Source organism: Vipera berus (genome assembly GCF_964194415.1).
Source record: "Vipera berus genome assembly, chromosome: 2".
NCBI classification, from domain to species: domain Eukaryota; kingdom Metazoa; phylum Chordata; class Lepidosauria; order Squamata; family Viperidae; genus Vipera; species Vipera berus.
This window is the reverse complement of record NC_138203.1, coordinates 120,818,689-120,840,516: the sequence shown is the minus strand read 5'-3', so window position 1 is coordinate 120,840,516 and position 21,828 is coordinate 120,818,689. Positions and strand designations below refer to the sequence as shown.

General features: G+C 42.3%; 1 protein-coding gene across 2 annotated transcripts; it reads right to left on the bottom strand.

Moving 5' to 3' along the window:
• Nucleotides 1-12: 12 nt before the first annotated feature.
• G6PD (glucose-6-phosphate dehydrogenase) lies at nt 13-19,128 on the bottom strand. 2 transcript variants are annotated; one of them, XM_081320354.1, is made up of 14 exons: nt 19,019-19,089; nt 18,202-18,230; nt 17,818-17,963; nt 8,410-8,447; nt 8,216-8,324; nt 7,764-7,981; nt 6,777-6,935; nt 6,330-6,455; nt 4,774-4,867; nt 3,678-3,864; nt 3,321-3,556; nt 1,894-1,970; nt 1,318-1,410; nt 13-594 (listed from the first exon to the last, which is right to left on the bottom strand). In XM_081320354.1, exons 1-14 carry the CDS (start codon nt 19,072-19,074, stop codon nt 504-506), a joined length of 1,659 nt encoding a protein of 552 aa, XP_081176480.1. In that variant the 5' UTR covers nt 19,075-19,089; the 3' UTR covers nt 13-503. The 2 variants fall into 2 exon arrangements, with proteins under 2 accessions (XP_081176480.1, XP_081176481.1); XM_081320355.1 differs by lacking the exon at nt 18,202-18,230 and having other exon boundaries at nt 19,019-19,128.
• Between the last annotated feature and the right edge of the window lie 2,700 nt (nt 19,129-21,828).

Here is a 21,828-nt window from a genome sequence, read left to right as displayed (position 1 = left end):
AAGAGACACAGAATGGGGGAGGTTTTGTAATAACTTCCATTTACAGAACAGCATCATGTACAAAATCCAAGGAGAATGCACAGGAATGTAAGAAGTAGTTCCAAGTAAAAGCTGTTGATAGAGCAGCATACATAAGATGAGGAAGGAGTATGGAGTGTAAGAATAAAAGAAAACCTCTGCAGCCTTCTCATGCCTTCAGAAGCTTTCCCAGCATAGCAGCAGAAACTGGAATGGGATAGTGAATTTATCTGATGCCAGCCCTTCAGAGGGAACTGAGATAGACACGAGAGCCACCAAGAGGTCAGCAGAAGAAGGTGCTGTTCATGCTGAAGCCATCCCACTGCAGCTGGAGAAGTGCACCAATGCTCCCTCAGACAAAAAGGGCACGTTACAATCTTTGGGTAGGACCCAGGTCACTGTTGAGCCTGGCCGGCTCAGTTTCTCTGGAGAGATGAGGTGACGAGCGGCGGGTGCCATTCCAAGAGGCAAGAGGCTGACAGGATTCAGAGTTTGTGAGGATTGACCCACCGGTAGGTGCCTTCGTACTGAAACCCAACTCTCTTCATCAATTCATCAGCCTCGGTAGGGCCACGGCTGGAAGATTAAAGCCCCCCTATTAATACTTCTAGAAACACAGCTATGAGCAAGCCCCACTTGTACTCGTGAACTTCAACAAATGACTGTTTACAATTCTGTACTGCCACTCTTGTCACCTCCTGAGGAGCTGAGAAAAATAGTAATAGTGTCTTTCATGATCCAGAGATAGCTGGTGTCCTGTTTTCATTTTAGTGCAGTGACTGAAATTTATTAACAATCCTTTTCATTTTATCTGACCTAAATCTCTCTCTCCCCTCCCCGGCCGGCTCTTGAGTGCTCTCAGGATGCAAGAGGGCATGAATGCAGAGGCAGCTTGATTCTTGCCAAATTGTTTTATTCGATTCTAACAGCCTTGGGCCCAAGCCTTTGTTTAACTTTGTCATGTGCAGGTGCCATAGTGTAATCGTTAGTGGAAACGAGTGCCTGATACCTTGAAAAGTACATAAGGATATAGCTATATTAGATATTAGGTGGCATAGGTAAGTGAATCAAGTCCGTTGCAAAAAATAGCATGTCAGCTGAAAGACAACCCTGCCGTATGAGGGGAGACTAAGACTGTTTCTAAATGCCAGAAAAGACTAGGAGCAAACTTTCTGCGTATGTACAGGTTTGGATTAGTCTGTCATTTCTGTAGTCTGCTTTTCAAAGGAGGCATTGCTGCCCTCCTAATAGCCAACGTATTTTATTTAAAACACGCCCTGCCATTGTTTCTAACCTCACCTGCCATAGCAATAGGGAATCGGTTTTGGCTTCTCTGCCTCGATTTGGTGGAGCAGTGGAGTGAATATACGCCAGGCCTCTCGTAGCTCGTCACTGAGGGAGAAAGCAGCAGGGTTAGACTGGGTTGCAAAAATCCAAAGAAACACTAGTGAAGAGTTGTTACCAGGAATAGGTATTTTATTTATTTATTTTTATTTTAATTCCATTTATATCCCACCCTTCTCCGAAGACTCAGGGCGGATTACAAGCTTAGCAGTAGCCTTCATTCTATGTATATGCCTGCTTATTAGGGCTTTCACACACACACCCCAAGCAGCATAACAAAGTCAGCTTAATTGCCCCCAACAATCTGGGTCCTCATATGACCTTCATTATGTACCGAGTGCTGAGTGCTGAGTTTTCAATCTGTAACAATAGTTCAAGGATTTCAAACTAAAAGGAACTAGGCCATAATGCCCTATGCACAACGCAGTTATGCATAAGCCATGGATGAAAGCACCAGCGGCCAACTGCTATCAGGAGCTTGTAAATTTTGATTTTTCTCCTAAATGTGTCCTGATGACCTCCCCCACTCACCTGCGCACAAAGTGCATCTGGCTGCCACAGAAAACATCCAAGATAAGGCGCTCGTAAGCATCTGGGAGTTTCACATCCTGTGGAAAAGGACAGAAATTAAGATGTAAGCACTACAGGCTAGAAGATGCCAGGATTCACATACAGGCAGTCCTCATGGTCGGTTGCTTAGCAACAGTTGAAGTTATGACTGTTCCCCAGGACTATTTACAACCCAGATTCAAAATTCTGATTGAACACAAACACACACACACACAAACACACACACACAAACACACACCCCAGTCACTTTTGGGTGCTTGGCAATTGGCTTGCATTCATGGCCATTTGCATATCACGACCACAATTTGCTATGGCTTTTGCCGGAAACCAGCATTTACTTCCTGTTTCTGACAAAAAACACCCACTGTGGACAAAGGATTCAATTAATGGCCACAAGAGTTGTAAAATCACATGGCGACCTGTTTAATAACCAGCATGACTTAGGATAGTAATTCAGGGCTCAATTCAAATTGTAAATCGAGGACTACCTATATTAGACTAAACCAGGGGTAGGCAACCTTGGCAACTTGTGGACTTTAACTTTCTAAAAGGTAGGGAAATCAACTATATAGACTTATTGGATTTTGGGGCTATACAGGTAGTCCTCGACTTACGACCACAATTGAGCCCAAAATTTATGTTGCTAAGCGAGACATTTGTTAAGTGACTTCTGCCCTATTTTACAGCCTTTCTTGCCACGTTTGTTAAGTGAATCACTGCAGTTGTTAAGTTAGCAACATGGTTGTTAAGTGAATCTGGCTTCCCCATTGACTGTGTCAGAAAGTTGCAAAAAGGTGATCACATAACCCAGGAACACTGCATCTGTCACAAATATGAGTCAGTTGCCCAGCTGATCACATGATCATGCTGCAATGGTTGTATGTATGAAAAATGGTCACAAGTCACTTTTTCAGTGCCGTTGTAACTTTGAACAGTCACTAAATGAACTGTTGTAAGTTGAGGACTACCTGTACTAAATCCTTACCTCCCTATCACCCTACATATTGTTACCCTGGTATTCATACCTGGTATGCAGCCATTTACTAGCCATATTCACACTACACATCTGTCCTTGTTATTGAATAGCCTATTTTCTGGGTTCAAACATTACACAGAAGTGTTAATTAACCAAAACGGGCTAGGCTCATAAAATGCACTAAACTGACAATTCCAGCCCACTCACCCTCCAAATCAGCTAATGAAGCTTAGCATGTTGTATATATAAATTGGCTACTGTGGTTGAATTCTTTATTTGGCCAAGTTTAGCTTTTTATATAGGCACAACCATGGACATTCATCTAACACACTGTATATAGCAGACACCTTGAACCCTTACACATATAAAAAAAATTTTGTTTATATTTTCAGTGGCAGATAAAATAATGTACCTTGTAGCGGTTGCCATAAGTGAGGTCCAGCTCAGATTCTTCTGGGTTGAAGAACATGCCTGGTTTCTTGGTCATCATCTTGGTGTAAACAGCCTCGTTAGGTTGCACACGGATCACCAATTCATTGCGCTTGCACTGCTGGTGGAAAATGTCACCTGGGACCTCCCGGAACTGCAGCCGTACCTCTGCCTTGCGCTCATTCAGTGCCTTGCCACAGCGCAAGACAAACGGTACTCCTACAAGGAGAGTATTAAATAGGCAATGAGGTACAAGGACACTTGCCCACTGCACACTATTTCCTCCCAGTTCAATGCACGTTTTTCTTTGGCTGATCCTTTGCTGCATGGTTATACTCACCATCCCACCTTTCATTGTCCACATAGACCACAGCAGCAGCAAAGGTAGGGGTGGTAGAGCCAGCTGGAACTGTGGAGTCATCAAGATAGCCCTTCCGAGCCTCTCCCTGTCCAGATGGATTGCCCACATACTGTCCAAGGACTACATTTTCACTTTTCACCTCTTTTATGCACTTCAGAACCTTCACCTAAGAGAAAAACATGGGGAGCGTCAAGATCACACATCAGCCGAAGTGAACTGAGGCAACTATATCCATTTCAAGACAATACAAATAGTCAACTTAGCAGGAGAAATTACGTGTGACCACCACGCAGGCTTTCCAATTGGCACAGAGGTACACTTAGGTGCATCTTATACATTCAGAAAGAGTCTCCAACTGAAAAAGACAAAACCTTGACAGAAGAAATATTTACGGGAAGAGAATTTAATGGAAAGAACTGCTCTGGTTTGGTCAGCATTGGTTTTCAGGTCATTATGAGACACTTTTTCTTTTTTAAAGAAGAGATGGAAATGCTTTATAGGGAGGTCTCATCTAGATGCTTAGTAATTTATTCCTATTTTAGAGATAGATCAGGAGTCCCTCCTTTGGGCCACTAAACAATGCCTAAACTTTGAGAACATGTTGCAGGTATTCTGACAAAATGGCCTGTTATGGCATACGTGGGTAGATGTAAAATATTCAAATTACTTTAAGGCGAACCAGTAAAGTTGCTCCTATAGCTCCCTCCTGTGGAGATATTCCATACAAGCCTGGATCACCCGTGTCTTTTTACCTGGCCAGATGGGCACCTGTGCAAGAGATCGAGATGCAGCCATCCCTGTTTGTTTGTTTGTTTGTTTGTTTAAATCTAATATCTAATATCTATGTGGGATCCTTAGAAATAAAAGTGATCCTTGAAGTAAACACATTGCTTTATATTTAGCTTAGTTTTATAGTGAACAAAATCTAGAAAAATTAAACCTAGGAAGCTCTGGGCCTAAACTGAGGAGAAAGGAAAGCATTGTCAGCAGATGGAACTCTAAGACAGCTCAATAGCATAAGGAGCAAAATGCAGCTTTGCCCAAAGGCACCGAGTCAGAAGAACCAGGATCCTACCTTCTCATCACGGACATCATCAGAGTTTGTAGAAGTTGGTTTCTCCATAGCTACCAGACAGAGCATCTGAAGAAGATGATTCTGCATAACATCCCTACAGAAGTAGCAGGAACATGTTTTGATTACAGCCATGTACAGTCATGCCATATTATTATTGGCCAATCAGCCCAATACTTAGACTGGTATTTTTATTTGTCTATTGAGTCCTTCCCAAGGACTGGGATAGGCAGATGCTTGATGATGTTACAAGTATCTGCAGGCTACAAGCTGTTCCAAGCAAAGCTGCCTTTCATCGTTCGTTTTCAGCATATGACATCATCTGCAATTTGAATCTTCTATCTCATCCAACTCTATTCTGATTGATTAGCTTCTTTCTTCCCGTGTACAGGTAGTCCTCGACTTACAACCACAGTTGAGCCCAACATTTCTTTTGCTAAGTGAGGCATTTAAGTGACTTTTGCCCAATTTTACAGCCTTTCCTGCCACAGTTGTTAAGTGAATCACTGCAGTTGTTACGGTTCTTAAGTGAACCTGGCTTCGCCATTAACTTTGCTTACCAGAAGGCTGCAAAAAGTGATCACATGACCCCAAGGGACTGAAATGGTCAGAAATATGAGTCGGTTGCCAAGCATCTGAATTTTGATCATGTGACCATGGGGACATAAGTTATAAGTCCCCTTTTTCAGTTCCATTTGTAACTTTGAACACTCACTAAAGCAGGGGTGTCAAACTCAATTTCACTGAGGGCCGCATCAGCATTGCGGTTGCCCTCAGGGGGCCGGGTGGGTATGGCCAGGGTGGGCGTGGCCTACTGGGTGGGTGTGTCTAGAGTGCGTATGGCCTACTGGGTGGGCGTGTCCAGCTCTACATCCTTCGCATCAAGGGTGCCTATGGGGGCCTGGGCAGGAGTGGGACAGATCTGAGGGTCTCTGGCAGAAGGAGGGTCTCTGGGCCAGGGCCAAGGCAGTGGGGGCCGTTCCCTCACTGTTTCCAGGATGGCTTTGCGGGCCACATGAAAGCACTTCGCGGGCCGGATCTGGCCCCCGGGCCTTGTGTTTGACATGTCTGCACTAAAGGAAGAGTTGGAAGTTAAGGACTACCTGTACAAGCATTCCCCTCCCTCTATGGATTGCAACAGTGTGTTCTAGAATGCCTTTCTGTTGTTGAAGGAAATGGCTGTTCTTGTATCCAAATATTGTCTTGGTCATTTACTGTATTAACACACTGGTTTGCCAAAATATGCCCAATAACCCAAAGGCAGCATCACACTGCATCCCTCAGCTCCAGCACATACTTTTTAAAAAAATATTTTAACATGCACAATTAATTAAACAAATGTTAAACTCAAAGAAAATAATAAAAACCAGGCAGAAGACTTTTTAAGATCCTGAAACAAAGGAAGAAAACAAGAAAAAAACTACCCTTAATATTGTAGTTATTAGGTCACTGGTTTACTAATTGGTATGCTAGTATAATACAATTAATAAAATTGGTCTTTGTAAAATATCAGGGAATCTCTGCCATACATATTGCTGCATCTCAGCCCCAATACATACCGAATAATGCCAAAGTCATCAAAGTAGCCTCCCCGGCCCTCTGTGCCAAATGGCTCTTTGAAAGTCAGAATGACACAAGCCACATTGTCGCGATTCCAGATGGGACCAAATATCCGGTTTCCAAATCTATAAAGGCAACCAAAGGTGATCTGAGTCAGAAGCTACAAAGTAGAAGATCGCTCAGACAATCAAACCACAGAGCCTCTAATTTTATAGGCTGGGCCCTCTCCACCCAACAATGTTATTCTCCACACCCTATAAAAATGATGCCTTGTTGGTATTAAGGTTACAGAAAGCTTCTAACACAGCAAGAGTCAAGTTTTAAGGAGTTTGGTTCATGGTAAACAAGTGAAGGTAAATCAGATCTGGGTAACTGCTTATCTGGGCTCTGCATAGATCCACTTGATGGCCCATCTTCATTACTCCCAAGTTTTTTTTTTACTTTACCTGAGCACCATCAGGTTCTGCACCATCTCCTTGCCCAGGTAGTGGTCAATGCGATAGATCTGGTCCTCTCTAAACAGTGCCGACATGTGATTGGACAGATCATTGGAGCTATCCAAGTCCTTGCCAAAGGGCTTCTCCACAATCAGTCGATTCCAGCCACTTGAGATTTGGGACAGAAAGAGGACAGAGTTTGTCTGTGAACCATATAAGCATACGTGAACGAAGCCAAGGGAGGTTGCTCCAAAGCAATGGCATACACATTCTGCTTCAAATATCATTGAAGAGCTCTGAAGATCAAGCAACCTTTTTTGAATATGTATATGATGCTATCATGTTGGCATTTTCTGTTTCCAATAGCCTTGAAGGCCTTAAAGCGCTCTGAAGAGCACTCAAAATCTACTCAAATCACAATAAGTCTTGCTCAGTTCTCAGACACAGCCTGTATTTTTTTGCAGCCTTAAACAGAAACAAAGCACCCTTATTTCTCTTCTATTTTACTCCTTTAGTATAAGAACAAGCAATTTTTTTCAAAAATAGTAAATATCAGGACACATTGGCAGACTTAAGAAAATTAGCTAGAGTTTTGCCTAGCGGGGGAGGGATGGCTGCAATCAAGTAATGGCTTGTCAATTCCTAGATTTACAACTGCTTCCAAGGATCAATCATTTATTTTCTTCTGATGTGACGTGTCTCCTTTCTTCTTAAAGGGCAATAGTTTTAACTATGCTTCATGTTAATCAGGGTTTGGCGTCAGCTCTGTTTCCTAAGCTTTCTTGTCAAACGCAGCCTCCTCTGACACTGAACGCATACAAGCTCGCTTTTCTTGAGACTCACTGCTTTCTATTATCGCTCAGTAACTAACCGAGGACTGGCTCTTCGGCTTTGAAACGGAGATGAGCACCGGCCCCTAGAGTTGGAAACGACTAGCACGCGTGTGAGGGGGAACCTTTACCTTTACCTTTAACTAACCGAGGTTCCAAAACTTACATAGAGCTCATGCAGGTCTTCTGGATGTGTGTAGTGACTTCCTTGTAGACACTGGGAGGGAGAGCCAGATAGAAGAGACGGTTTGCCTTCTCTCCATTGTGAAGGGCGTTCAGGTGGGCATTTAGCTTTTCAAAAGAGGCCTGGTCATCATATTTGCCTGAGATGTACGAATTGCGGGCAAAGAAATCATCCAGTTTTTTTTCTTCCTCAGGACTGGCCTAAAACAATATAAAAATTTGTTATCCTGCAAAAAGTGAGTAATAATTCTTTTTCTTCTTTCCTAAAGATGTCTTTCTCCTTTATCATTGTCTATGGCAGCAGCTGTCCATCAGTGCTCATCTGGCAAAGTGATCTAGGTCTATATATTCTGGCGCTTAGCAGCATTACAACAAAGCCCAAGCACATGCTTATTGTCCTGGGATGGCCAGATGTGCTAAAGAGGCAGGCCTCACCTTGAGATATGGCTGACTCTGTTTGCGGATATCGGCAACCGTGAGCTGGGATCGGGCATAACCCACCACATATGTGTCATCAGGAAGCAGCCCATCACGATATAACCACCTGTGCAAGGAAATCAAACTAGTCATGAAATCAGGCCAGGCACAAGAAGCCTGAAAAATCTTCCTGAGCAGCAAAATGGACCTACCAGATAGTTGGATAAATCTTCTTCTTGGCTAGGTCACCCTGCAGAGAGAAGACAGAGGTTGATTTTTGAAAAGATGGTGAATATGTGCTCAGAACTGATTTTATGCTCTTACATCTCTGAGATTGGAAACCAAGTGGCCAGGAGCAAACACCTACTCTCGGCCTGGATCCACTCCTTGGAGATCACAGAGAAAAGAAAAACTGAGAAAAATCTGTGTATTTTAATCACAGGACATAGTATCCTATGATACACACACCGAGAATAATTATATGTCCGCATCAGTTCCTCTACTGATGGTAACCAGTCACCGATTAGTGAATTGAAATGGAGTATAAAACAGAGATCACTACTCTCCTTTCCGTATTCTCTCCTTTGGTAAAGCTTTGTTTGTTTCCCAAAGACTCCTTTGCAAACCAGACTTTTGGGAATATTTGAGAGAGAGAAATGCTTACACCTAAAATACTGATTTAATTCCATGTTCTACTTTTTGCATGCAAGACTGAAATGCTGCATCATCCTGGAGCTGGAGAAGAGCCTGCCTTTTCTTGTATCACACCTCCCTAACACAAGCCCTTTATTCCTGTGTTGTGCCTGGCACTACCACACTGCTCCAAAAGGCCCTGGCACTTGCCTTACTGATTCACTGGGTGGCAAGCACAATGGTTGGTGGCCATTGGTGCTGGCTGCAAAGATGCCAAGTCATGCCATCTCAGCATGCTGCCACCCACACTGCAGGCTCTTAACCCAGCTCCATCACGCCCTCAGCTGTCAATTGGCTGCTAGGCTGCTAAGTAGCAGAACATACAAATTCTAGTGAATCAAGCCAGAAGCAGAATAAAAATCTAGCCAGGGCTCTATTGTGTCAGCATTAACTAGGGCACCTAAGGCCAGTTCAAGGGTGGGTCAAAGGCAGAACTTCCCCACTGCCACCTAGGCTGGGGGAGAGGCAATAGTGAAGTACTAATGCCTTGGTAAGGCCACACCTGGAATACTGCATCCAGTTTTGGTGGTCACGATGTAAAAAAGATGTCGAGATTCTAGAAAGGGTACAGAGAAGAGCAACAAAGATTATTGGGGGACTGGAGGCTAAAACATATAAGGAACGGCTGCTGGAATTGGGTATGTCTAGTTTAATGAAGAGAAGGACTAGGGGTGACATGATAGCAGTGTTCCAATATCTCAGGGGCTGCCACAAAGAAGAGGGTGTCAAGCTATTCTCCAAAGCACCTGAAAGCAGGACAAGAAGCAATGGATGGAAACTAGTCAAGGAGAGAAGCAACCTAGAACTAAGGAGAAAATTCCTGACAGAACAATTAATCAGTGGAACAACCTGCCTCCAGAAGTGGTGAATGCTCCAACACTGGAAGTTTTTAAGAAGAGACTGGCCAGCCATTTGTCTGAAATGGTATAGGGTTTCCTGCCTGAGCAGGGGGTTGGACTAGATGACCTACAAGGTCCCTTCCAACTTCAACTTCAACTTCTTCTTCTTCTTCTTCTTCTTCTTCTTCTTCTTCTTATTATTATTATTATTATTATTATTATTATTATTATTATTATTATTATTATTATTATTATTATTATTATTATTATTATTATTATTATTATTATTATTATTATTATTATTATTATAGTTCAGAACATGCAAAGAGACTTTACTAGGTCTGTGCTGGGGCCCCAATTACTGTGAACAGGAAGTTGCCTGTCTGGTTTCTGGAAGTTCACCTCGGATAGACTTCTTTAATCCTCATCCCTCAACTAGAATACATTCATCTAATGTCTGGAATGTTTATCCTCTGTAATTTATATTCATTCCATTATTAAACACTAAGCCTCTTGGTTGGGAAAGGGTATATATTTCTTTTGTATTATGAAATTCTTTGTATTATGAAACGGTATCAGTGGGATGTTACTATATATATATTACACAATTGCTTGGGGATTAGCAGAGTAGAAGAAATGGAGGATTTCCCTTGCAGAAATGAAGCCACTAAAATATTTTGTAGTGAGTATCTCAGGACTCCAAGGGGAAGAGGAACCCCAAGAGTTCTGGGTTAGCCTTGCATCTATATTATCATCCACTACTGTAATAAGACCCAGATCACAGATTATTCTGGAATGATCTGCTACCATGTATTCCTCAGGCAAAGTTTAAAAATGTATAGCATAAAACTGACAGTACAATATTGGTTCTAGATGGTTGTACGTAGCAATTAAAATCATTATATGGCTAAGTTAAAGTTCTGTTTAAAATATTAAACACACAAATTCTTGGTTTATTTATGACATTTAAATACCATTTAGCTTGTCGATCAGAAGGTCGGCAGTTTGGTGGGTCAAATCCCGAGTGCCGCGTAACAGAGTGAGCGCCTGTTACTCGTCCCAGCTTCTGCCAACCTAGCAGTTCGAAAGCACGTAAAAATGCAAGTAGAAAAATAGGGACCACTACGGTGGGAAGGTAACAGCGTTCCGTGCACCTTTGGTGTCCAGTCATGCCGGCCACATGACCACGGAGACGTCCTCGGACAAGCGCTGGCTCTTCGGCTTTGAAATGGAGATGAGCACCGGCCCCTAGAGTCGGAAACGACTAGCACGCATGTGCGGGGGAACCTTTACCTTTACCTTATCATAGGGAGATAGTGGGAATTAGTAATTCTTCCCAACAGGCTAGAACATAGTGACTACGATGTCCAGCAATACCAGTTTTACTTGTGTTGTACCACCGATAGTCCGTTTACACACTCATCATCACAATAGATAACAGCATGCTAGTAGAGGTTTCAGGCAGAACTTATAGTTAAGGCTCAAATGATTGAGAATAGACATGTTAGGAGAGTTTTGGATTACTAACCCAAAGCAACAATTCAAATGGAAGGAAATAATACAGAAATAAAAGGAGAAATAAGAAAAATAGTTTTTATGTAGGAATTCATAGCTAAACAAAGGACAGGTATTACAAGAAAAAGCAGGCAGAGACAAGATAGGATATTTCCACTTTATCTTTACTTCCTTTCCCTGCAGTAACAACATAGTCTCAGATTGACAGGAACCCAATATCTCAAAAACAAAGCTGGAGTCCAGCATTAAATATTTCCAGAAATTTTAGAAATTGCATAAGCTAAACTGTTTTTCCCAGTTTTAAGCCACTTATGGTTTTCTCTTTAATGGCACTATCTCTTTTGGCACTTGGCCTAAATCACTCTGCTTCACTCTCTGCTGGTTTCTAAAAGTCTAGTGTAAAATTAGGGATGCAGTGTGCTTTGAAGTAAGTATGGGCATCTATGACCCACCTGCTGATGCCTCTTTAAAGCAGCCATGTATTTTCCTGGATTCATAGGTAGCTGTGCTAAGAAAACAGGTGTTTGAGGTAAGGAGAGGTGCAAAGTTGTTTTGGAGCAAGCAATGATGTGCTGTCAATACCTTCTTACCTCAAACACATATTTTTCTGGGATTATTCAGTCAGGTGAACACATGAAAGCATACAATGCCTATAAGGAGATAGCAACAGGTGCAGGATGAAAAGCCAAGCACCTTTTTTCCCCTTCAGATCTAAAGTGCTGGGTTTCCTTATTTACAACGCTCCATTTAAGAAAAGCCTTTAGCCTTCTAAGTAAATTGCAACTTTGCCTCTGTAATTATTGTTAGAAGCAGCCTCAATATTAAGTAATATTGTTGCTTACTTTAAACTATGAATGTTTTGTGCTTTAAATGACACTCCTATTTCAATAATATAATTTGTATGCTTACTACCAGAATGATTGCATTTGTCCTAACAGATAAATGAATGTATAGAATAATCAAGATTGAATGAATTTGTCAGCATAAATTGCTCTTGGAATGCTTGAATTCTTGTGGACATACTGTTCATGAATTATTCCTCTAGGGCAGGGGTCTCCAACGCCCAGGCCGTGGACCAGTACCGGGCTGTGGCATGCCAGCAACCGGGCCGCAGAAACAAGCAAAGTCCTATCCGCGAGTTGCAGGCAGCACACAAAACCATGCCATCTCTGGTCCATGGGAAAACCTTTCTCCATGGAACCGGTCTCTGGTGCCCAAAAGGTTGGGGACCTCTGCTCTAGGGAGTACTTCTTTAATAGAAGAAATTCTCCCTGGAGGATAATTCATAGACATTATATCTACAAGAATTTAGGCATTGACAAATCTGATTTTTGGTAACCATTTGTTCATGTCTGAGTCTGTTGAGAGGCTTGCCATTGATATCCGCCTCTTCCACACACACCTGCAACCATAGGATGTATTGCCCCTTCCTTGCCCCAAGTCAATCTCATTTTATGTTGGATGTCCTATAAATATTCATATGGGAAATTCTTGTCCCATCACTTGTTCATGCACCCTGCACTTTGTTGTGGACTGCAAGCCTTTCTTGATCTTCCTTCATAAATCCCTGATTCATTTAACTTCCCTTCTGGTTTCCTGGCAACCTCCAGCCATGCTCTACTACTACTATTACTGCCCCTGCTCAAGATGCCTTGACCCTCAGAAGCTCCCAGCTTTTGTAGTATTCTTCCCAGGCTGGAAGCTCTTTTATCAACTGCAAACATTGATCCACCAACTATTCTGCTTTGATTTAGGCCAAAAAAAGATATGAAACATCTGGGGCACGTTACAGCTGTTTGGAGTCCAAATACAGCTCTCTTTCTAGGTCACTTTTCACCAGTGGATGAGGTGATCTAATTTCTTTCCTAAGTCTAGCCAGTCATCGCCCTTTAACATTGCTCCCTAAGAAGATATTATCTAGTCCTGGAGTTCAGCAGATGGATACTAAAGCTAAACACTTTAAAAGGCTTAACCGCCATTAATCAGCTTAAGTGTTAACTAATGGGTAGGTGTCGATTTTCTTTACTGATTTTGCAAACTAATTGCATTTTTTTTAAACTTGGTGTTTATTTCTCTTGCATTCCCATGACATGCACTGACATAAAAAAAATCTTGCCACCTTTGGGGTTTTCTGTAAGGGAGAATGGTTACTTATTTAGCGTATGGCATCTACAGGTCATACAATCACTGACATACAACTCTAATGTGGAGAATGGTTAGGGTTAAAGACAAATGGGCTGCTTAGGAAAACCATTTTGTCCCTTAAAAGCCTTCTAAACCAGTTTTGGACTCCAAACATTGTCACATTATTTTGGAAGCAGCTTGGATATCTGTAAAATATGGAGTATGGCCTGTGTGTCGCCCCTAACTGAAGTGGTAAACAGCAAAATGGCAGTGGTGGTGTTGACTTACTTATCCCATACTTACTTTTATCTAATTGAAGCAATGTATACGATGCTATTTTTCCCAAAACAACAGCACTGACAGGTGGGTTGAACTAAGAGACTGACCCAAAGTAACCACCAGCCTTTCGTGCCTAAGAAAATGTTAGAATTGAGTCTCACTTTCTAACTCATGAAGTTACTCACTGCACCAAACTGGTACTTATCAAAAGACTACAATGGCAGGATGTAACATAACTAAACAGGTATTTTCAGTTACCGAGATTTCAACTTGTAATAACTATTATGCTGCAATTATATCTCTCCTTACAATCTACTAATCTAGAGAGTATAAGGAATTCAAAGAGGGCTTAGTGCCTTTTATCCAAGCGAATTTGTGAAGTTTTAGTTCTTGAAATCGCCCTCACAAATACCACTAAAGAGGACAGAGATTCTGGAAATTGTGTGATTCTGTGTTCAGGGACTGAGCCTCACAGATAGTGTGATTTCACTCAAACATGGATACTTGAACTGACATTCATCTCTCTGGCTAGTCTTAATGTTTGGTAGGAGCTGACATAGACTTATGTGATGTGACGGAAGGTGGGAATGACCTCCAGAAGTGGGGAAAGCCATGCTGCCTAGGGAACAAATCAGATAAAAGGTGAAGAAAGAAACCCAGGAAAGATCCTTCCTAACTTAACAGGCTGCAAAAAAAGAGACAGCAGGAGATTTGAACTTCCAGTCATGCAAGATTCTGTTAACGTAGCTTTACAATAAATAGAATTTAGCTCATTTGGTTGTTCACTGTTTGCTCTACCTGGCAAGGCTGACATGTCCATCGTGGCTCTTCAAGCTATACTAAATATTTCAAAAAGCTACTTTACAATACATGCATGAAGCCTCTTCTTTTGAATGGTTGAAGCAGCTGCAAAATGGCTGTGCATGCATTTTCACATGAAAACAGCCAAGAGTAGCAGCCAAGCTTGATGAACAACATAGCTGCTTTCACCACTTAAAAAATAATGCGGTTGTACGTATGTCTTCCCAAGCAGTGTGAAGTGTGACCTTCGACCTTCATAGCCACTCACCACAGCTCAAGTGGCTATGAAGTTGACAACTGATACACACATTGATGTCCATGAGCAAAATGGTAGTAAGGCCTATCATTTCAGCTACACTCTATACTGCACCAAATCAGAAGCAGAAGTGCACTAGAAAGAAACTGATGAAACTGCCCAGAAGACAAACTTCCTTCTTTGACTTAAAGAGAGTGGCACACCTTATTTCCCCATGACTCAGCATGGACTAGTTTCTCCTTCTGCTTGGTTGATTTCTCAGTGGTCTCGTCTCTCACCCTTCTAAATCTGATTCCCTGCAATTTTCAATTCCCCCACCCCAAAAAACTTGTAATGAAGGGGGAAGTCATTTCTTTTATTTCCCCCCTTTTATAGATTTTTTCTCTCTCTTTTGCCCTCCCCCTTTCTTTCTGAACTTCCTACTCTTTCTGTATGAATATTTTCTTTTTATTCACACACATTTTTTAATCTTTGTATTTTTAAACCTCAATAACTGTTATTAAAAAAGCAAGATGAAAGAACCACACAGCCACAGCCATGAAATTATAAAGTTCAAAGAAAGCACAGGACAATTATTTTAGTCACATGGTGCAGGTTACCAAACCATAAGGTTCAGATGCAATTCAAAGTATATTAAATACAGGTAGTATTTGGATGGGGAAGAATTTCAGGAAGAACCACTGTTGTGGAATGCTGTGGAGCACTGAAAAAGAACAGTGTTGATTGCCATCACTGAGTGTTTACAAGAAAGGGGAACCCTGATCAATGGAAAAGCAAAGATTTTTTATAGAACTTGAGGGCTAGAAGGTGAGGAATCCTAAGGATTTGATTGGCTGGCCAGTTTGAGGAAGCTAGGCAGATCCTTGTCAGTGTACCTGGGGTTAGTTCTATTGTTAGGCAAAATGGGCCTCTCAGAAGGCAGCAGAGCTCAATTGTGATGGCCTTTTTGAGGTTTTCAGCTGATGGACAATGAAAGATTGCAATTCTTTTGTAAGGCATGCTTTTGAGCTCTACTGGTACAGCTTCTATTCTTTGCTTTGATTGGATTGCAGGGGCTTTGTCTGGGGCAGAAAGGGTCAATTTGGGTCTGATGGGATTAGGCAAAGAATGGAATATAATTTGAGCCAGGTCATATCTAAAAGATGGGGGTTGGGGGGAAGTAATGGATGCAGTCTCCATTTTGTTTTATAGGTTTCTTTTTTCTATCACAGCTACCAAAGTTTGTGTGTTGCAGTATACAGAGGTCCAAATGAATAACTAAAGTGTCTAGGGACACTTTAAAGTGTCCAGTCACACTCAACTTCAACAGTGAGTTAAGTGCATACACAAGGTACACATACACAAAGTTATCTTCAAGATACTATTGGCTTTACTTTATAGCTCCATCCCTCATTCTTTTGTATTATCCTACTTCAACCTCCTGATTCCGTTCTCCATTAAAGTAGCATGAGTTTTAACCCTAGCCCCAAACCTGGAACTTGGTTTGCTGAATTAGAACTGAAATCATCACACCAACATGGCTGGGCAAGATAGGAATTTTAGTGCAACAGAGAGCCAGTTGGCGGGTTGTAACATAATAGACAAATTCTGACCATGTGCAACATATTTTTCTTTTGCATGAACAACTGCATCTTATCTTTACAAAATTGAAGAGGCTCTCCAAGGTTTATGGCAGGATTATTATATGTTTCTCTCTTTCCCCCTCATTTGTTTATATTAAATGTGTCCTACATCATCCTTAATAATTTAAATTTTCATGTATTTTCTAGCAATATCCTCATCGCATCTCTGAACTCTAATTACTACTCTTATTTTGTCTTTAATCATATTCATTCTTAGTTTCTCATTAAGAATAATCTAGTGTTGGCTAACAAATAAATAATAAATGAAATATAAACTACAAAATATGAAAAATATGTGAAAAGACTCATAGTACATTCTTAAGTATTTCATTTCATGAGAGTAATAGTTATTCTTATTGAAATTGCTCCTGAATAGTATTACAAACTAAGGCATTTAGAATATGGGTTTTGAATGAAAAGGAAAGGCGATCAAAAGTAATTAAATTTCATACAATAGAAATGAGCAATAATTGCAGGTAGCCAAACAATAGTATAAAAATATTTAAATACCAATTAGTGTTTGAGGGAAAGGGGGTAAGGAAGAGAGGGGGCTCTTTTTTAAAATTAATGATTATAGTTTCATTTCAACCTTCAATCTAATGTAAAGGTTTTTTTGTAAGGTGTATATTCAGTTCCCTTTTCTTGTTTTTGCTTTTTGTGTTGCTTTCCCAAAAAATAAAAATAAAACCAGAGGAAAAAAAGAGAAAACATTGTCCCCTGCTGGAACATACCTGTGCACTATAAGTTCAGAAGATTTTGCACGTATAATTTAAGACTGAGAAGCACATTAGCGTTTACAGGAAGACTGAGCTGAACTTTACAGCTTCTCATCAAACCCAAAGAGTGTCTGAATTAATTAACTGGACCTTAAACATACTCAATTTTTCCCCCAGCCTTCCAACAAGGTCTGTTTGACCACACTTCATATGTGCTGAGTTGTACAACCACACTGTCCTTACAAATATCCTTTTAAATGTCATAAAGGCAAGATGCTATGTACTAATGAGCAGTTTGGCTGTTTTATCTATGACTAATTTGAGGCAAGTTTAAGAGCAGGCACAAAGTCTGCATTACTCCCTTCCATTTCTGAAGAGGGTGATGCTAGACCTGAGGCCAGAAGTGTAAAAGCTGGACAAAGAAGGATCAATACACCAGAGGAGTGTAATTTTGGAAAGATAGGATGGACAAAGTAATTAAAAGGAATTTTTTCTTTCCAGTGCAGTCCTTTTGTAGCAGGGGATAGAATTACATATACAACCAGTTACAAAACTGTCATCAAAGCAGAATCTCTGTGACAAATCCTCACTTTTCCCCTATAAAGCGGAGAGAATTACTTATATTTCTGACACCTAGACAGCAGGATTGAGTTAGCAGAAAAATGCCTATGTCGCTAAATTATAGCATACTTAATAAAGCTTACAAGTTCTTGGATTTATAATACAACACACACGCTCCATGAAATCCTGCCTAGCCCAAAGGAAAGAAACTCACCGAAGCTCCAAAGATGATGAAGATGTGGGTATCCAATTTGAGGAAGTCATTCCCCTGGCAGAGCTCTTCACGGAGCATCCCACAGATGTCTGCTTCGGACAACTCGGCGAGTGGCAGGCGGCGACTCATGTTGGTAGTATTGTTTCCTGAGAAGAAAAGGGATGATCAGGTAAAACTCCTCCCACCTTCGTGCCCTCCCAATCCAAAAAGTGTTACCCAGGTGAACAACCCTCCATTCCTCTGTGGCACATAGCAGACCAATTGAGCACTAGGCTGATATCCAAGACACAAGTCTCAACTCGCAGTAGGAAGTTCAGTTTAGCTTATCCATCGCAAGTGTAACAAGATGCATTGTGCGTTATCAACAGGTTCCCATGTACATACCTGGGCCTGAAATCCTGCTGCTTGGCAGACTGGTCCAAGAAAATTAAAAACAAAATGCTAATTGTATAAGTTGCATGACTTTTTTTAAAAAAATAATAATTGCAGACTACGTACTACGTAAGTTACATAATTTGTTTTTTTTTTTAAAAAACAAACCAGGCAGAGGGATGCAAGAAAACGAGGAAGTAACTGAATTCTCCAGGAAGATAGAAAGCACAACAGCGCACCATGATATGCCCGGAACGATCAACTTCCCGGAGTTGAAAATCTGGCCAAGGTTTTCACGCAAATTAGCAAAAAGATCCTAGGGAATCTCACCTAGATGCCGGATTTAAAAGAAGCGAGGAACAGAGGGTTACTTTCAGGTCTGATTGCGACCATCACCCATCTGGTTCCTTTCTCTTCCTTAACCCCTCCCTCTTTCATCCCGATCCTGCCCGAAGCCGAGCATCCTTTCTTTTCCTCGCCTCCAGGGCTTCGCTCCGTCCCATTGGGAGCAAATTCGGAGTGGCACGCCTTCTTTACTCAGCCACAAAAGGGGGTCCCGGTAGTTTCGCACGTTGGAAACGTTTGCTACCCTCTTCCTTCGATCTCCTCTTGCGCCTTCCCCTCTTCTGGCTCCACCGTCTATAAAAGTAGGGGAGAAAACCGGCGGCGGGAACCGAAGAGAGGGAAGCGGGAATAAATCGGGTCTGTCCTTTTTCCTATAGGTCAGCTCTCTGCGAATCTCCGGGAAGCTCATCTCATCTCCTTCCCCCGCCTTCAGCCGGGTTTCTTTTCCAGCCACCCCCCACCCACCCTCCGCAGCCCCAAGTACCTGCTCCCGGGCTCGGCTGAAGCTGCTCTATTTCTCCCGCTGGCGGAGCTCCCCATCCCCCGCCCCTTCGCTTCTCCGGCGCTGACAAGAGGCCTCGCCCGCTTTTGCAAGGCCAACCCCCCTGCTAGTGTGAGTTGCCGGCTCGAAGGGCCGGAGCCGATCTAGACTAGAGAGCCGCCAAATGCTGGCCGCTCGGCTTCCTCCTCCGCACGGTAGGCCGGGCTCTTTTCAACAAGCCTGTTTCGCGGGATGAGGCGGGGGAGGGAATTTGGCCTAGGGAATGAAAGGCTGCGCTGGAGGCAACGAGAGCCTTGCCCTCCTCCCAAGACTTAATCCCTTTGCGGTAGGCGTAGGTACAGCACCCTCGAGGAGGAATTGCGCTCCCGGAACTCCCCGGGCAACATTCCAAAGACCACGTGCTACCGGGGATTCTGGGAGGAAGTCCAGCACAAGGGAGAGGCAGAGGCTAGGGCAGGGGTAGGCAGCCTTGGCTCTTTTATGACTCGTGGACTTCAACTCCCAGAATTCCTGAGCCAGCTATGCTGGCTCAGGAATTCTGGGAGTTGAAGTCCACGAGTCATAAAAGAGCCAAGGTTGCCTACCCCTGGGCTAGGGCCGCATGCTATAGTACGCTGTCGGCTTTTGTGGACTCGCCTTCCCCTCGTTACATTTGAGCAAGTGGACCCTAGAAGAGTTGCATAAAAAGCACCCCCTTGTGCAGTGAGATCGTATATACCAGGGGTCGGCAACCTCGGCTCTTTTATGACTCGTGGACTTCAACTCCCAGAATTCCTGAGCCTCTGGGAGTTGAAGTCCACGAGTCATAAAAGAGCCGAGGTTGCCGACCCCTGGTATATACCTTACCGTAAAGGAGGCTAGGAATTCCAACCGAAAATAGATTATTCTTTCAGCGCTCCAAGTCTTGGGTTTGGTGTAATAAATCACTTCGCTGTATTTTTAGAAGAAGGGCTGCCACGGAGAAAGTGGACTTATGAAAAGCTAGTATGTGTCTACCTTTAGTGTCTATGGAAATTCTCAGTCATCCAAGTAATGGCTGTCTCAAAGGCAACTGGAGTTTTTCTTTGAAAACGTTTGGCTTCTCATCCAAGAAGATTTCTTCAGTTCTGAGTTCTTCAGTCAGAACTGAAGATGCTTCTTGGATGAGAAGCCAAATGTCTTCAGGGAAAAACAAAGTCCAGTTGACTTTTGAAAAAAAAAACATCTTTGTCTCTCTTTAGGGAGGACCAAGTTAGTATGTGCTCTCCCCTTAGGAAGGACCTGGAGTGGACTGCTTGCTCTCATTGGAAATTCCCTCCATGAAAGCATTTAGTGGTAATGCTAGAGGTTCATTTTTGTAGGAAACTAGTATGAGCTAGTTGCTCACTACAAGTAACAACCATTCATTTAGCAACTGTTCAAAGTTATAGTGGCAGTGAAGAAAGTGACAACTGCTCCTCACATTTGTGATTATTACAGCTTCCCCACAATCGCTTGATCAAAACTGGGTGCTTGGCAACAGGCATACATTTACAAGAGTTGCTGCATTCCAGGGTCATGTGATTGCAATTTGCAATCTTCTCAATTGGTTTCCGAAGATCATAGGGGGAAGCTGAATTTGTTTAACAACTGCAGGATTCAATTAATAATTGCAGTGATTCACTAAACAATAATGGCAATCATGATCTGTAACTTGAGCTGGCCACGAACAAGGAGTATGTATCAAAGGTAGTGACCCTTTGAGAGCTGTATGCAACGAAATTTCATTTTGATGTATGCTGATTGGTGTACATTCAAAGTGACAATGAAGTTATTATTAAAAGAGGTCATAACATTCTGAAAGATTCAATAACTGCCCTACTTAACAATTGGGAAATTCTGGTCCCAATTGTTGTAAGTTGAGGTCTAATTGGATCTATGAGTAGCAATTGATATTCCCTAGCCTAGGCAGTACCTCAAGGGTTCACACATGATGCTAAGTAAAGGTTTTTTGAACAGGTACACTTGCCTGGGTTTATTCACTTTATTGAGTCAGAAAGGAGGGGGGTTGATTTAGTTTAACAAGTTGTGTACATTTAGCCATCTTTTTTGTTGTAAGCTTGTATTTTAATATATATCTGCTGATGATTAAATCTTTCACATCTGCCTAGTACAGTGTGTTTGCCCAGTACTTACTCTAGTTTGTGACCGAGATAGCATGGTTTAGAATTGTGAGGTCAGCCCCCTCAGAGAAGGAAATATTAAAAGGGCAGAATATTATATTTCCTCAAAGAATCTTAAAGAGGCAGAAAAGCATGCCCAGTTTTCTTAATAGCCCCAGGTCTCCCTCCCCCAAACAGAAACCAGCTCTATAGACATACAGATGTAAATATTGTAATTCATTCAGGAAGGTTGGAGGCCCCCAGCTAGAAGCTTAGGAAGACAAAGACATCTAAAATCTACATACCCCACTCAAACTCTTAAGACAGGACATAATAGGATTAACCCACAGATGCCAAAGGGCAAACACAGGTTAAAATACATGGCTCAGGATATAAAAAGTAAAGGTAAAGGTTCCCCCGCACATGCGTGCTAGTCGTTTCCGACTCTAGGGGCCGGTGCTCATCTCCGTTTCATAGCCGAAGAGCCAGCGTTTGTCCGAGGACGTCTCCGTGGTCATGTGGCTGGCATGACTAGACGCCAAAGGCGCACGGAACGCTGTTACCTTCCCACCGTAGTGGTCCCTATTTTTCTACTTGCATTTTTACGTGCTTTCGAACTGCTAGGTTGGCAGAAGCTGGGACGAGTAACAGGCACTCACTCTGTTACGCGGC